Source organism: Salmo salar, chromosome 08 (genome assembly GCF_965601325.2).
Source record: "Salmo salar chromosome 08, fSalSal1, whole genome shotgun sequence".
Lineage (NCBI taxonomy): Eukaryota > Metazoa > Chordata > Actinopteri > Salmoniformes > Salmonidae > Salmo > Salmo salar.
This window is the reverse complement of record NC_138298.1, coordinates 8,844,232-8,862,240: the sequence shown is the minus strand read 5'-3', so window position 1 is coordinate 8,862,240 and position 18,009 is coordinate 8,844,232. Positions and strand designations below refer to the sequence as shown.

At 44.6% G+C, this 18,009-nt stretch overlaps 1 protein-coding gene across 8 annotated transcripts in view; it reads left to right on the top strand.

Moving 5' to 3' along the window:
- LOC106609939 (protocadherin Fat 1) overlaps positions 1-18,009 on the top strand; it is a 102,265-nt gene that overhangs the window by 45,152 nt on the left and 39,104 nt on the right. For 5 of the 8 annotated variants that reach the window (XR_006770770.2, XM_014208975.3, XM_014208979.3 and 2 more), the window contains exons 6-9: positions 919-1,135; positions 1,592-1,657; positions 2,519-2,658; positions 17,116-17,391. Coding sequence is in view for 7 of the 8 variants with exons in the window: in XM_014208975.3 (XP_014064450.3) it covers positions 919-1,135; positions 1,592-1,657; positions 2,519-2,658; positions 17,116-17,391 (699 nt within the window). In the remaining variant the exon portion in view is untranslated. The remainder of the gene's footprint in view (positions 1-918; positions 1,136-1,591; positions 1,658-2,518; positions 2,659-17,115; positions 17,392-18,009) is intronic. The other 3 variants (XM_014208980.3, XM_082978344.1, XM_014208978.3) reach the window with 1 other exon arrangement.

The window sequence follows — 18,009 nt, the reverse complement described above, 5'->3', positions numbered from 1 at the left end:
GTGAGGCCGATTGGACGTACTGCTAAATTCTCTAAAACAACGTTGGAGAGAAATTAACACTAAATTATCTGGTAGCACAAGGTGCACCTGTGAAATTATCATGCTGTTTAATCAGTTTCTTGATATGCCACACCTGTCAGGTGGATGGATTATCTTGGCGAAGGAGAAATGCTCACTAACAGGGATGTAAACAAATTTGTGCACAACGATTTGAGAGAAAAAAGCTTTTTGTGAGTATGGAACATTTCTGGGATCTTTTCTTTCAGCTCATGAAACATGGGACCAACACTTGACAAGTTGCGTTGATATTTTTGTTCAGTATAGTTAGGGAGAAGTCATTTAGGCTTAGGATTTTCTTTTGCTTTTAGAGGAATGTCAATGTACATGCTGAGTTATATGACATCTTAAACTAGAGCCAGGGTTTTAGAGAATTATTGGACATATCGGACTGGGGGCTTTGATTTCTTCACATTGGTTTACTTTTACATTTCCAATGTACATGCCATATTGCATTTGTTGATAGCATTTTGAGGTTTAGGATAGTCACAGTACTTTTGGGCCAGTGTGGCCTGTGATAGATTTATCTCACTTGACGGAATTAGACACTTAACACAGTAATCTCCCCGGACATCTGTTTAACGGGGGACGCCATGGTAACAGGTGTTCTGCTCGGTTGTTGTTTTTTCCATGTGGGCTGGCTGACCGTTCTTTGACCCCTTGGCCTATCTGTCTCTGTCTCTCACTCTATTTCTCTTGCTCTCTCTCTCTCTGTTTCCTCTCTCCCCCCTCTCTCTCCCTGTGTTTTAATTAAAGTATTTTAACTAATGCTTTTAAGTGCTATCCCCTGGGAGTCCAATGTGTTTTGTTGTATAATTTACTTACCCAAATCAATTCAAATCAATTAATTCCCTCTATCAGATCAAAGCGGTGGACAACGGGCGCCCCCAGAAGTCGTCCACCTGCCGGCTGCACATCGAGTGGATCCCCAAGCCGGAGGTGGCGGCCAGCGCCCCCCCCCTGGCCTTTGAGGAGCCCCCCTTCTTCTTCTCAGTGATGGAGAGCGACCCCGTGGCGCACATGGTGGGGGTCATCATCACGGAGACGTCGGACACGCCAGTCTGGTTCGAGATCACAGGTGAAACCTTGACGAGTGGGTGCAGGGTTTTGTTTTAGGTTGTGTGTGGGTCTGCATGCGTGTGTATGTGGGTTAGTTGAATGCATTCTAGAAGGAGATGAATCTAGTTGTATAGTCAAGGGAAGACATAGATTCTTGTAGCATTCTTCTTAGCACTAACCCTAGCAAGTGAATATGAGTGTGTAGCCTACAAACCCAAAAACAAACCAATGTACAACTTATTTTTCTCCTTGCTCACTGTAATAATTGAGTCTCTTATAGTGACTTCTTTGCATGGTGACTGTTAACGTCTCTACTGCATAAACTTCCTGAAAATACTTCTCCCTTCTCCCTTCTTCTAACCAACGTTTGACTGACGCCTTCCCTCTCTTTTTCTATGTTTTCTGCTTCTCTGCTGCTCTTCTCTTCTTTTCTCCTTTGGGAATGTCTCTCTTTTACTGGATTTGGTTTGTCCAGAAGGAGACACGGGGGAAGTGTTTTACATCGTTCAGATGGCTTGCGACCTCAACTGTACAGCGGAAGGTAGATCTGCTGTAATGGGATCTCTCTGCTGTCATTGGCTATATTAAGTGATCTCTCTTATACCATTGGAGATTGTTGACTGTGATGTCTGTCATGCAGATCTGGGTTCAAAAACAATTTGAAATCATTTAAACTTCTTTAGGTGTGCTTGACTGAGCTTGCCTGGCTTAATAGACCGATAGGATAGTCCCAGAAGTACAAACCCCGCCCATCCTACACTTCATGCAGGCTCAAAGTATTTGAAAGATTTCAAATAGTGTTTGAACCCAGCTGTGCTGTCAAATGCCTGTGGTTGAGCTTGTGCATTGTCTCTGTCATTCTTGTGGTCGTGTGACAACAGATTTACATAAACACATATACCGCACATAAACATGAATATATGGCTCCATTTTGTCTATGTACCATATGTTTTTCATTCATGGTGTCTTGTGGAATCTATTGACACATGCAACTAACTGTATGTGATTGATGTATACACATCATACCACTTGCACATATGGTTCCATAATGAGCCTGGAAAGTTAATATAAGTACTGGGAAATGTTTTTACATTGTTGATACACAGTGCAGTACATATGTGCTTCTGTATGTATCAACAATAGGGATAATGTTGCTTATAATATTGATATAAGCAACAGTATGGATAAATACTGAAATTATTATTATTATACATGGATTACATGTCATTTATGTATAAGTTCCGCTTGCCTAACGCCACAGCCAAACAGAACCGTATGTTACTGTTAGCTTACCTAGCTCCAGTACTGCGTCATAATTTAAACAGGTGATGATAGCCCCACTCATTTCCTGTCCATTTTAATTGTGCGCCCGCCTAACCCTTCCTTCCGTCGTTTCCACCAGGTGGGAACTACGACAGCCGCTTTGACGTGGGCAAGGCCAGTGGGACCCTGATCGTGGCGAGGCCCCTCGATGCTGAGCAAAAATCCAATTATAACCTGACAGTGGAGGCAACAGACGGGACGAGATTTGTCAGCACCCAGGTAATTGGAACGTTAATGTTTGTTGATGGCGGTAGAGTTTGTCATGGATCCTATGAGGTAGGATGATTGACTTTTGTGATGGGAACGATTATGGAAACATTTATGGGAATGAGATGTTGGGGTTGCATGAGGAGAGTTCCTGTTGTGTTTTCAGAGGTTTGGATGGTTTTGGCTGTACAGATCATTGTGTTTACGGAGGAAAGGATTATGGAAACATTTCTGAAATGAAATGGTAGAGTTAAGTTTGCATGAGGGTTCCCATTGCGTGCCGTAGTTTTGGATGCTTGTGTTTTCATGTCTTTATTCTCGCTTAAATAGTGCATAGTGGCGTTTCTCACAAAATACAAAGGTGATTGACTTGTGTGATTGGAGGAAAAGGAATAGATTATGTGTCACGTCCTAACCACTAAAGGGGTTATTTGAGTTTGGTCAGGACGTGGCAGGGGGTGTTTGTTTTATATGGTTCGGGGTGGTTGTGTATGTAGAGGGGTGTTAGATTTATGTATTCCGGGGTTTTTGGTTATTGTTCTATGTTAGTTTATTTCTATGTTCTGTCTAGTCGTTTGTATTTCTATGTTTTGCTAATTGGTGTTGGGGCCTTCAGTTGGAGGCAGCTGTCTATAGTTGCCTCTGATTGAAGGTCCTATAATTAGGAGTATGTTTGTTTTGGGGTTTGTGGGAGATTGTTTCTTGTATTGCTGTGTGTTGCCTACAAGACTGTTTTGTCATCCGTTTATCGTTTTTGGTGTTTGTTTTGGATTAATAAAAATGAGCATTCACGTACCCACTGCACCTTGGTCCATCTATTACGACGATCGTGACAGAATCTCCCACCAACCACGGACCAAGCAGCGGAGGAAGAAGCAGCAGGTGGACTATCGGGAATCATGGACATGGGAGGAAATTCTGGACGGGGCTGGACAATGGCACCAGGCTGGGGAATACCGTCGCCCACCGGAGGAGATAGAGGCAGCCAAAGCGGATAGGCGCTGATATGAGGCTTTGTACGCGCCGATGGGGAAGCACGAGAGGCACCCCCAATAAAAAACAATTGGGGGGGGGGGCACACGGGTAGTTTGGCTGGGCCAAGGGTGAGCCCTAAGCCAGCTCCCCATGCTTATTATGGGAAGCATTTGGAGTGGAGAGCGCCGGAGTATGCGGTAGTGCGCGCGATCTCGCCCATGCGCACGCACAGTCCGGTGCGAGCGATCCCAGCCCCTCGCAAGTGCCGTGCTAGAGTAGGCATCCAGCCTGGAAGGAGGATGCCTGCACAGCGCATCTGGCCACCAGTGCGCCTCCTAGTCCCAGGCTACCTGACGCCTGCTCTACGCACGGCAACCATCAGGCCTCTGCACAGCCCAGTTCGCCCTGTACTAGCACTCTGCTCATGCAGGGCTGCTATTTCCATCCAGCCAGGACGGGTTGTGCAAGAGGTGCACTCCAGACCTCCAGTGCTTACCCATGGCCCGGTGTATCCAGTTCCTGCTTCTTGTGCTAGCCCTGATGTGCATGTCCCTAGTCTGGCGTCTCCTAAGCCAGCACCACGCACTAGGCTTCCAGTGCATCAGCCCAGTCCAGTACGTCCTGTTCCTGCTCCCCGCACTAGCCCTGAGGTGCATGTCCCCAGTCTGGTACCTCCACTACCAGCCCCACGCATCAGGCTTCCAGTGCGTCAGCCCAGTCCCGAGCTTCCGACGACAGTGCCTCATCCAGAGTGTCCGGTAACAGTGCCTCGTCCAGAGTGTCCGGTAACAGTGCCTCGTCCAGAACTTCCGACAACAGTGCCTCGTCCAGAACTTCCGGCAACAGTGCCTCGTCCAGAACTTCCGGCAACAGTGCCTCGTCCAGACTGTCCGGAACCAAGAGAGACGGCCCACTGTCCGGAACCAAGAGAGACGGCCCACTGTCCGGAACCAAGAGAGACGGCCCACTGTCCGGAACCAAGAGAGTCGGCCCACAGTCCGGAGCTCCCAGAGTCCTCCCACAGTCCGGAGCTTCCAGAGTACAGTCCAGGGTCCTCAGTGACAGGCTTCAGGCAGAGGTATTCAGTGGGGGTGGACTGGTCAGGTAGGGGACTAAGGCCTGAGCCTAAGCCACCTCCACTGTAGGAGGTTTGGGGAGGGGGGGTGTAGCACGGGAGCCGTCGGTGACGGCAGCCATCCTCCCTTCTCTCCCTTTAGTTTAGGTGTTTATTTTTGTTGTCAGGTGCATCCGGGGTCTGCACCTTTGGGGGGGGGGGGGGGGTACTGTCATGTCCTGACCAGTAAAGTGGTTATTTGTTATTTGAGTTTGGTCAGGACGTGGCAGGGGGTATTTGTTTTATATGGTTCGGGGTGGTTGTGTATGTAGAGGGGTGTTAGATGTATGTATTCCGGGGTTTTTGGTTATTGTTCTATGTTAGTTTATTTCTATGTTCTGTCTAGTCGTTTGTATTTCTATGTTTTGCTAATTGGTGTTGGGGCCTTCAGTTGGAGGCAGCTGTCTATAGTTGCCTCTGATTGAAGGTCCTATAATTAGGAGTATGTTTGTGGGAGATTGTTTCTTGTATTGCTGTGTGTTGCCTACAAGACTGTTTTGTTGTCCGTTTATCGTTTTTTCGTTTTGGATTAATAAAAATGAGCATTCACGTACCCGCTGCGCCTTGGTCCATCTATTACGACGATCATGACATTATGGAAACATAAACATGGTTTGCATGAGTCTTCATTCTTTCTCCATCCATTTCAGTGCTTATAGTTCTGATTTCGGTAATCTTGCCAAATGTAAATTAAGCTGTGACTCCCTTTGTCTGACAGCCAGCCAGACAGACAGACAGACAGACAGACAGACAGACGAGGGGTTAAGCAAGGAGTTGGATCTAGAGTGAGGTCAGAAATTCCATGCGCCCATCCATTGCCTGTTTTTGATTAGACTCGCGCGTGGGTCAACACTGCACATACTCCAGGCGCTCGCTTTTCCAAACTTGACCCCTAACGTCATAACATGTGCTTGGCGGACATTCCTTCTTCTCTCTGTCCATATCTACCGGCGGCAGAAGAGGTCTACATCCCAAATGGAACCCTATTCACTCTATCATGCACTTTATAGGGAACAAGGTGCTATTTGGGATACAGGCAAGGAGCGTTCGGAACCGCTTTCTTGGCAGACCAGCTCCGGGATTCTTCCATTGTCTCATTTCTGAAGGGCCGAGGAGCGAGGGAGGAAGAAAGAGAGGAGGGCGGAAGAACGGTGCCTGTCTAGCCAGGCGCTTTTTAAAAAGTGTGCATTCCACAGCCCGTGTCTGCAGCTACACCCCTCCTTCCCCCTCACTGAACCTGCATGTCTTTTCTTCTCCTTTTCTCACTGCACTCCTTTCTTTCTTTCTCTCCCTCTCTCTCTCTCTTTCTCTCTCTCTCGGGAGACACGAAAGTACATTGAGGTCTCCTGAAAAGACTGGGGCTAAAGAAAAGTGCAGGTCCACTCCACATTCTTTAATCCCGAGATGAACAATCTTTTGAGGTTAGAGGCGTGCCGAGCTGTAAAGGTTTTATGAAAATCCACAACTAGTCACCTCCAACTCATGGCAGATACATAATGATATTGCTATTATGTGATATGTTAATAGTGAAATTTTTTACTTATTGGCCTCTCCGTTTCCAATCCATAGTCCAGACTGGCGTTCAAATAGCATTTGTTTACTTTCAAAGTGTTTCATTGTGCATGCCTAGTGACAGGTTTGCTCTTTTAGGACTATCCTATTCATTCCATTGTGCCAGGCAAGCTCAATCAAAGTATTTGAAATAAAACACACTATTTCAACTAGAGGTCGACCGATTAATCGGCATGGCCAATTAATTAGGGCTGATTTCAAGTTTTCATAACAATTGGTAATCGCCGATTATGGCCGATTACATTGCATTCCATGAGGAAACTGCGTGGCAGGCTGACCACCTGTTATGCGAGTGCAGCAAGGAGCAATGGTAAGTTGCTAGCTAGCATTAAACTTATCTTATAAAAAACAATCCATCTTCACAATCACTAGTTAACTGCACTTGGTTGATGATATTACTAGGTTAACTAGCTTGTCCTGCGTTGTAAATAATCAATGCGGTGCCTGTTAAGTTATCATAAAATCACAGCCTTTTTCGCCAAACGGGTTATGATTTAACAAAAGCGCATTCGCGAAAAAAGCACAATCGTTGCACGAATGTACCTAACCATAAACATCAATGCCTTTCTTAAAATCAGTACATAGAAGTATATATTTTTAAACCTGCATATTTAGCTAAAAGAAATTCATGTTCGCAGGCAATATTAACTAGGGAAATTGTGTCACTTCTCTTGCATTCATTGCACGCAGAGTCAGGGTATATGCTAGAGTTTGGGCTGCCTGGCTTGTTGCGAACTAATTTGCCAGAATTTTACATAATTATGACATAACATTCAAGGTTGTGCAATGTAACAGCAATATTTAGACTTAGGGTTGCCACACGTTTGATAAAATACGGAACGGTTCCTTATTTCACTGAAAGAATAAACCTTTTTTTTTCGAAATGATAGTGTCTGGATTTGACCATATTAATGACCAAAGGCTCGTATTTCTGTGTTTATTATATTATAATTACGTCTGTGATTTGATAGAGAAGTCTGACTGAGCAGTACCCGGCAGCAGCAGGCTTGTAAGCATTCGTTCAAACTTTACTGCATGAGCCAGCAGCTCTTAGCAATCCTTGAAGCACAGCGCTGTTTATGACTTCAAGCCTATCAACTACTGAGATTAGGCTGGCAATACTAAAGTGCCTATTAGAACATCCAATTGTGAAAGGTATATGAAATACAAATGGTATAGAGAGAAATAGTCAACGTGTCATAATTATCAACGTGTCATTTTATTTATTTTAACTTAATATAATACATGAATAAAATCTATTTAGTCTCAAAAAAATTATGAAACATGCTCAATTTGGTTTAAATACTGCAAAAACACAGTGTTGGAGAAGAAAGTAAAACTGCAATATGTGCCATGTAAAAAAGCTAACGTTTAAGTTCCTTGCTCAGAACATATGAAAGCTGGTGGTTCAATATTCCCAGTTCTTCAATTTTCCCAGTTAAGAAGTTTTAGGTTGTAGTTATTATAGGTGTAATTGTCATGATTACAAATATATATAAACTCTATTTATCAATCTATATATATATATATATATAAAAATCGGACGATAAATCGTTATCGGGTTTTTTTGGTCCTCCAATAATCGGTATCGGCGTTGAAAAATCATAATCGGTCGACCTCTAATTTCAACCCAGGTCCCTATCCATAGTCACAGTCTCAGGCCTATCGACTCTGGAAATATTCCAATGGTTCTGTGCCTCTTCTCAAAAGCATTCAGAGATCCGTTGTGGGGAAAAAACTCTACTTGTTGCCTCTGCCTGTAAATAGAGCCTTTTATCATGGGGCACTGTGCGCCCCCGAGCCCCTCTCAGCCTGCTGGGTTGGGGCGCCGAAGCAGGCGGCTATGTTTTCCACAGCCCGCCGACGGAAGCATCGCTAAATGGAGGCTTCAGATCCATCACAGAGCGCCCTATTGTCATGTGGAGAGAGAGAGAGACGCGCACAGGCAAATGCGCACACAGACTCTCGCACACACACACACACACACACACACACACACACACACACACACACAAATACATACATGCTTGCATATGTAAGCACACACACACAAATACATACAGTACCAGTCAAAGGTTTGGACACACTTACGCATTCCAGGGTTTTTCTTTATTTTTACTACTACTACTACATTGTAGAATAATAGTGAAGACAACACTATGAAATAACACATATGGAATCATGTAGTAACAAAAACACTGTTAAACAAATCAAAATATATTTTAGATTCTTCAAAGTAGCCACTCTTTCTCTTGATGACAGCTTTACACTCTTGGCAATCTCTCAACCAGCTTCAGCTGGAATTATTTTCCAACAGTCTTGAAGGACTCCCCACGTATCCTGAGCACTTGTTGGCTGCTTTTCTTTCACTCTGCGGTCCAACTCATCCCAAACCATCTCAATTGGGTTGAATCAGGTGATTGTGGAGGCCAGGTCATCTGATGCGCACTCCATCACTCTCCTTCTTGGTCAAATAGCCCTTACACAGCCTGGAGGAGTTTTGGGTCATTGTCCTGTTGAAAAACAAATGATTGTCCCACCAAGCGCAAACCAGATGGGAAAGCGTATCGCAGCAGAATGCTGTGGTAGCCATGCTGGTCAGGTGTGCCTGGAATTCTAAATTCTTCATCAACAGTGTCACCAGCAAAGCACCCCCACACCGTAACACCTCCTCCTCCATGCTTAATGGTGGGAACCACACATGAAGAGATCATCCATTCACCTACTCTGCGTCTCACAAAGACATGGCAGCTGGAACCTAAAATCTCAAATTCGGACTCATCAGACCAAAGAACAGATTTCCACCGGTCTAATGGCCATTGCTCGTGTTTCTTGGCCCAAGCAAGTCTCTTCTTCTTATTGGTGTCCTTTAGTAGTGGTTTCTTTGCAGCAATTCGACCATGAAGGCCTGAACAGTCTGTCTGTTACGGTGCCTTGCAAAGGTATTCATCCCCCTTGGCGTTTTTCCTATTTTGTTGCATTTAACATGCAATTTAAATGAATTTTTATTTAGATTTCATGTAATGGACATTCACAAAATTGTCCAAATTGGTGAAGTGAAATGAAAACAAATGACTTGTTTCAAAAAATTCTAAAAAATATTTACTGAAAAGTGGTGCGTGCATACAGTGAAGTCGGAAGTTTACATACACTTAGGTTGGAGTCATTAAAACTCGTTTTTCTACCACTCCATAAATTTCTTGTTAACAAACTATAGTTTTGGCAAGTCGGTTAGGACATCTACTTCGTGCATGACACAAGTAATCTTTCCAACAATTGTTTACAGACAGATAATTTCACTTATGATTCACTGTATCACAATTCCAGTGGGTCAGAAGTTTACATACACTAAGTTGACTGTCCCTTTAAACAACTTGGAAAATTCCAGAAAAGGATGTCATGGCTTTAGAAGCTTCTAATAGGCTAATTGACATAATTTGAGTCAATTGGAGGTGTACCTGTGGATGTATTTCAAGGCCTACCTTCAAACTCAGTGCCTCTGTTTGACATCATGGGAAAATCAAAAGAAATCAGCCATGGCCATGGCCATCATTTTCTGGAATTTTCCAAGCTGTTTAAAGGCACAGTCAACTTAGTGTATGTAAACTTCTGACCCACTGGAATTGTGATACAGTGAATTCTATGTGAAATAATCTGTCTGTGAATAATTGTTGGAAAGATTACTTGTGTCATGCACAAAGTAGATGTCCTAGCCGACTTACCAAAACTATAGTTTGTTAACAAGAAATTTGTGGAGTGGTTGAAAAACTTGTTTTAATGACTCAAACCTAAGTGTATGTAAACTTCCGACTTCAACTGTATCTTTCGGTCTGCCTTTCCTGTGGTGGTCCTCATGAGAGCCAGTTTCATCATATTGCTTGATGGTTTTTGCGACTGCACTTGACATTTTCCAGATTGACTGACCTTCATGTCTTAAAGTAATGATGGACTGTCGTTTCTCTTTGCTTATTTAGCTGTTCTTGCCATAATATGGACTTGGTCTTTTACCAAATCTTCTGTTTTCCAGTCCTACCTTGTCACAACACAACTGATTGGCTCAAAAGCATTAAGAAGGAAAGAAATTCCAGAAATTAACTTTTAACAAGGCACAGCTTTTAATTGAAATGCATTCCATGTGACTTCCTCATGAAGCTGGTTAAGAGAATACCAAGAGTGTGCAAAGTTGTCATCAAGGCAAAGGGTGGCTACTTTGAAGAAACTCAAATATAAAATATACTACATGATTTCATATGTTTGATATCTTCACTAGTATTCTACAATATAGAAAATAGTAAAAATAAAGGAAAACCCTTAAATGAGTAGGCATTTCCAAACTTTTGACTGGCACTGTACATGCTTGCATATGCACACACACACACACACACACACACAATCTCCAAGGAAAATTCACTTCAGCAGACCCCTCCTTCATTCTCTTCTGTCCCAGTCCATACATTGATTTATTAGTCAGATTTAGTCAAGTTCAGAAGACATGTCCGTCAGAAAACAAGGAAATATCGGGTATCGCTGATTCCCTGATCGGTTCTTTCCTCCGACAGCGAGGGCGTTGACCATAGGGCTCTGGTCAAAAGTCGTGTATTTTATAGGAAATACGGTTCCAGTTGGGACGCCTTCATGTTTTGACCAGTGGGATGGCGTTACAAAGGGGAGAAATTACATAACACAATTAGCCATGGCGCTGACAGTGCACCCCGTTTTTCAAGTCGCCTCTCGTTACTGTGAGGGGTGTGTGAAGGCCTTTGTGGAGCCGAACCTTCTTAGTTAGACATCAGAGAAAATCAGTCGCTGGCCGCGGATGAGCACACATACAGGGAATATGGGTCGTGTTGGGGAGTGTGGGGTTCTGGCCCGTTTTAGGGTTTCTGTGTGTGGGGAGAGATGAGTCAATGGAAATAACAGAGTAATTGACTTTGTGGATGAACCCCAAGTAAGACGTATTTTTGTGACGTTGCATGTAAACCGAGGGGAAGAAAACAACAACAGAACATGCCAAACAACGGATTTAAGATACAAAGGGATGTTTTGGGTACTTAGTTTTCTGTGACGGAGGTGTGCTGTTTACCCTGTGGCCGGGAGTATGCCATTCGTTTAGTCGAAACGAAACACGCGCACACACAGTTTCACTTATCTTCTCCTTCAATTCAAAGTCATGTGGTGTCTGCCTCTGCCAGACTAGCTGGCCTATTTTCTTTCGTTTTTCCTCTCTCCTCCCTTCTTCCTCTCTCCAAGGAATGCCTTTGTTTGTTTTCTTGTTTTCTCCCCCTCTCTCTCTTTCTGTTTCTATCAGTCTCTCGCTCTGTTTCTATCGGTCTCCATCTCTCTTTCTTTCCCTCTTTCAATTCTCTCTCTCTTCCTTTCTCTCTCCCTCTCTGTTCCCTTCCACATTCGAGGTTCTCCCTCCCTCCCCCTCAGTCCCACCATGCACAGATCATTATTATTATGTATTCTGTTGAGGGAGAATAAAGCCTAAACAAGAAACACTGGACCTCTGTTGGTCGTGTTCTATTTTAATCCTATTTCGAGAAGCATGTAGCTACAGGTTGGACCGTGCCAACATCCCGGACCCAAAAACCTGCCTCCTGGCAGGGGGGGCATCATTGCCCGCCTTACCCGGACATGGCACCCGCTGAGGGCGGTGGCGTTTTTCTGCCTCACGTGTACCATGTTGGACGCCGCGCACGGGTCTGCGTTGGAGGTCTGTGTGGGGGAGGTGTGAACTCTCTCTCTCTCGCTCTTTTTTTCTTCTCTGGCACCATTTTCCCTTTCTGTCCCTCTCGGAAGTTGCTGGCTGGCTCTCGCTCGCGGTGTTGTTTGTTGTGCGGTCGTGGTTGGACCTAAGCTTATATGCCTGTTCCAGCTACCTTGCTGACCTGTTCCTAGGTCTCTGACTGGCTAAGTGACACCATATTGAAGTAAAGTGTTTCTGTTTGGTGTTCTGTTATGTGGGAGTTTGTCTGTCTCTCTGTCCATCTTTCTCTCCTGTCTGTCTGCCTGCCTATACCTACCTACCAAACGACCAGTCTGTCTCTCTGTTTGTCTGCCTCTTGCTCCAAAGCGGCCTCTCTCTCTCTCTGTGTGTGTGTGGGGGTCAGCTGATCCGAAGCAGGAGCGGAGAGAAACATTCCATCCTGGGCACCTCATCGGCAGGGAGCGGTGCCAGCCAGGCAGCCCAGGCAGGCTGCCCCCTTCCTTCCCTTCCATTCCTTTCCCCTGCCTCCTTGCCAGCCCCCCATACCATCCTCCTGCTCTGCAGTAGTGCTTCAGGCTGTTCTGTCCACAATCTGCCTCAGCTCCCATTTATCGGTTTTCTTTTTCCATCTTTCTCTCTCTTTCACTTTCCATATTTGTCTTGTGTGCTTTTCTCTGTCTGTCTCATTCCTCACTCTCTCACTGTTTCTGTATCTCCTTTTCATGCAGACGCTGTCCATTTTTACCTCCTCTATCTAACTCTGTTTTTGTTCTCTTGGAGCTATCTGTTCCCCTCTTTCTTCCTATTGGATGTATTATGTCTTTATCTTTTCTCTCTTTCTCTCCCTCACTGTCTTCTCTCTCTTTTGTTCTTTCTTTCTTTCTTTCTCCACTGTCTCCTCTCTGAATTTCACCTTCTATTTCTTTCTGTCTCTCCCTCTCTTTTCTTCTCTTACTCATCGTGATTCGGGCTTTCCGCTCAGCCGTTTTCTCCCTTTCAATATCTCTCCTTTTTTATATCTTTCTCTTCATCCTTTAATCTCTTCATCTGTCATATGTTTCTGTTCGCTGTCTCAGTCCCAATCTTGTTGCGTTGACCCGAGTCCCTCAGGAAGGTATCGAAAGTGAGAAATTCTCTCCTTTGCCATCTTTTCAACTGCCAGTCACATTGCATCATGCATATTCGGGGGTAATACCCCTTTGAAGTTTCTTGAAGAGGCTATGTGTGTTTTTTTTTTTAAATAGACCGATGGATAGATGATAGTGGACATTCGTCTTTTTCTCGGTCTCGTTTCCCCCCTTTCCTGTCTTTCTGACGGTATGTAGACTCACTTGGTGGATGGTTGGGCAGATAGGAGCGGACACTCGCCTGGGATTTCTTTTTCTATTTCTTTTTTTTCTTCTCAGGCCCAGCCGCTTGTGAAGGGCCCTCCTTTTGCTCACTGCGCTATCTGCCACCGTCCAGATTGAAATGCATTGTGTAGGGGCTCGGTGGCGGGTTGAGAGTGTTTGTATGTGTGTGCAAACTGGATCGCAGAGGCCCCAGGGACCTTAGACAGTGTGACGTCTGGCGTGACATGAAACGAGACGCCTGGACTAGAGAGAGAGACTGGTGGGCTGCCAAGAGGGTCCTATCCATAACACTACACACACCCCACTGGGGACCCCTTTATGGTCACACTGAGTACAGTTTCAAGAAGGATCTAGACAGGACCGTGCACAGACGTAACTTTCAGAGCTCAAAATTCATAACATACCAAATGTCTCTCTAGCCAAAATGTCCAAATGTATAGACCTATTTATTTTCTAAAACAACAGCCAACATCACACATTGTAAGCAAGCTAATGCCAGATGACGAGAGATGATTGACATTGGGAAAAGAGGGTCTTATCAGTTGATCGGAGCGAATGATGATGTAAATTTGCTAGCTAGTTCGCTATGCTGTTGAAACCAACTCATTTTTACTTGATGTGAGTTTGTTCTGCTGCTGACATCTGCCACTTACTAAGACGCAGTCAAGTTTTCCCATTCTATGTCACTAACAGTGAGAGACACACATATGACAGATACAACTCTAAAGTAGCCTCCTACCAGTATTCACGTCTCGCAGCTAGTGGCCCCTACATGCAAGTCAAACAAGTGAGCTTCTTCGGGCTGGGCAGGGGGGGACATTTCTGAGATTCAAGAGCTTATGAAATTTGCTCGTTTGATGAGCACTTTGTTACATTTTAGATGAAAACCAAAAATGAAAAGAGAATCTAAATTAAAATTAAAAGTAATTCCTAGGAGGGCAAAAGGGCAGGTGCTCGGGCACAGGTTGAGCCCTATCTGTGGACGTGCCTGCATCTCGATAACTGCCAGTTCTGTACAAAACTGTATGCGATAGAAAGCGAGAGGGATAGATTAGAGATGCAACTGTACAGTTGCAATGTACAGTACACAGCGGTATGCAATTCTACTTGGACTGAGAATAATATCTTTCAGAAGCTAACTTTCATCCAATCCACTTGCAGACTGATACAACTCTTGACTGTTAGCATACCGCTAACATTTGAGACTGCCAGCTCTGAAGCTAAAGCACTGCCTAACTAGTATGCAACCTAGCCAATAGCTGTACTCCCCACTGCTTGACATGGGCATCTGTGAACCCAGCCAGCCCTGCCAACCTCACGACAGATTTTTTATGTTATCGCACCCGTCAGATTAGGCTATATTTGTCTCCTGCACTCTGCTGGCAGTGTTTTCCATGCTCTCATTGCTGTCAAGAGGCACCAACGGACATTTTTGACAGCGTAGTAGAGCAGAGGTGCTGGCAGTGAGTGAGTTGCCTATTTCTGTCCTCTTGACTACGATTCCTACGATAGGCCTGAACGCCGACATTGCTGGTCCTAATATTTCTATATTTCTTAATTCCATTCTTTTACTTTTACATTTGTGTGTATTGTTAGATACTACTACACTGTTGGAGCTAGGAACACAAGCATTTCACTGCACCCGCAATAACATCTGCGCCATTTGATCTGTGCCGGCTCAAATATTTCGTTTTCACGTTGTCTTTTACAGCAAGCTTCCAGCTACTATGACGGATGTGCAACCAGGCCAGCCCAGTATTGCTCAGCTCGGCTTGGCTCAGTTTGGCCCTATATAGTGGGATTCAGGTATACGGGTTCCAGCTGGATGTGTTATTCCCATGTGGGACATTACAAAACTGACCATCCTACCGATCCTCGACTTCGGTGAAGTCATCTATAAAATAGCATCTAACACTCTACTCAACAAATTGGATGCAGTCTATCACAGTGCCATCCGTTTTGTCACCAAAGCCCCATACGCTACCCACCACTGCGACCTGTACACTCTCGTTGGTTGGCCCTCGCTTCATACTCGTCGCCAAACCCACTGGCTACAGGTTATCTACAAGTCTCTGCTAGGTAAAGCTCCGCCTTATCTCAGCTCACTGGTCACCATAGCAGCACCCACTTGTAGCACGTGCTCCAGCAGGTATATCTCACTGGTCACCCCCAAAGCCAATTCCTCCTTCGGTCGTCTTTCCTTCCAGTTCTCTGCTGCCAATGACTGGAACGAACTGCAAAAATCTCTGAAGCTGGAGACTCATATCTCCCTCACTTGCTTTAAGCACCAGCTGTCAGAGCAGCTCACAGATCACTGCTCCTGTACATAGCACATCCATCTACCTACCTCACCCCCATACTGTATTTTATTTATCTTGCTCCTTTGCACCCCAGTATCTCTACTTGCACATTCATCTTCTGCACATCTACCATTCCAGTGTTTAATTGCTATATTGTAATTACTTCGCCACCATGGCCTATTTATTGCCTTAACTCCCTTATCTTACCTCATTTGCACTCAATGTATATATACTTTTTGTTTTCTTTTGTTCTACTGTATTATTGACTGTATGTTTTGTTTATTCCATGTGTAACTCTGTGTTGTTGTATGTGTCGAATTGCTATGCTTTATCTTGGCCAGGTCGCAGTTGCCAACCTGCAACTAGCCAACCTGGTTCAATAAATAAAGGTGAAATTGCCCCCTGGTGGCTGGCATCCAGGTGTCCAATCTGTGTTTTCCTTTTGTTTTGCCGCCGTGGAAAACCCCGCCGGGCCAGCTACAGCCACAGCCATTCCATGGGCTCGCCCTAATCCCTCGTCGGAAGTCCAGTAGACGAGTGGCTCACATTGATAAAAACAAGCCTCGCTGGATTTTTTGTTTAGGGACCAGGGATGTGATTCTTTGTATGAGATGGGGGGGAAAATTCCACATTGCCAACTGTGGTATTGTGACAAAAAGGTCGGTCTTTGTGTGGAAAATATATTTTGCAATATATGTTTCGAGTATGATGCTGTGTTATGGAATTACACAATGGCACTTTTATCAAAGATCGTGTGCATTCATATATCTGTCAATGTATTATACGTTCCTATTAAGGTGTACCTCAATGTATGAGCAGATATATATTTTTTCATAATCAATCCTCATCCTTGAACTATGAAACTCACATTATCCGTGTGATAAATAGTTGGTGAACCTTTTGAATCTGCAATATATTTCTAAATGCATTTTACGTTTCACAACTGATGGCTTACTCTGATGTCATTAATCAAGCGATCACCTGTAACTTTATCACCGCCTCTTTAACACTCCCTCAATGCTCTCTCAACGTGATTTCACCTGAAAGCATTAGGGTTATCCCACATTGATTTCTTGTTTTCCTTGTCGGCAGTGCCAAGTGGCCATCCGGTGGAAAGTATTTCACAACACTGCTCATTACTTGAAAGATGGATGGAAAGGGATGTAGAGAGGGGAAGAGGGAGTCAGGAATGGAGAAAGAGGGAGGGAGAGATGGGAAGTAGAGGATGAAAAGAGCACTCTTGGGAATGGAGAAAGAGAGAGCGTGAGTGAAGAGTGGAGACAGAGAAACAATGACTGAGAGACAGTGAAAAGTCAACGACATCATGCATTACTCTGATTGACCCTGACTCAAATATTCACAACATCATGCATTACTCTCTGATTGACCCTGACTCAAATATTCACTATACTGACATCCACCATCCCTCTCCCCTCCTCCCACCAGGTGCTGATCCGTGTCATCGACACCAACAACCACCGGCCCCAGTTCTCCCAGCCGCGCTACGAGGTGGTTGTGGCAGAGGACACGCCGCCAGAGACCGAGGTGCTCCGGATCGGTGCCACGGACGAAGACGATAAGAACAAGTTGACCTTTACCCTCTTGAGCAGCACCGACCCCTTCAGCCTGAAGAAGTTCCGTCTGGACCCGGGAAGCGGTGCCCTCTACACGGCCGAGCGGCTTGACCACGAGACCATGCGGCGCCACACTCTCACTGTTATGGTACGGATTTCATGGATGTTCTAGAATCTACCTATTTATTAATGTGTGTTATTATTCTGGTATCAGTGCTGAGTGTGCTGGAAAAACTTGCTAGAGCCTTGGTCAAAGTGGTGTGGTGCTCAGACAATTAACACATGGACTGTACGCCCTTAACGAACCCACTCAGCCCAGCCAATCGGAATATGTCGTTATATCATCATTATTACCATAGAAACGGAACAGATAAAAGGAATGTCGGTGTTCTATTAGCATATTATGAAAGATTTGATTCTGAGCCACTTTCTCTATTGAGAGAGTAACATAGGTTTCAGAACACTCTCTCCTATTCAGCCACTGTGTGTGTCTCTCTCAATCAGCCACTCTCCAATTCCAACAGATGGGCAGTCAGCCTGTATTGATTAATTGTTTGTTTGTTTGCTGGTATTTGCCATTTGGAACTAACCATGCAGCACCCATCCAAAGTGATCCCCCCCGCCCATTCATTGTTTACTTGTTTGGATCACTGGGAATTAAGACAAATTAAGAAAAATAGTTACTTTGACGTGTTGTCATTTTAATGAAGTTACTGTTGAGGGAAAGAAGAGTTTGCTTCAGATTGTATTACAACTCATTAATTCT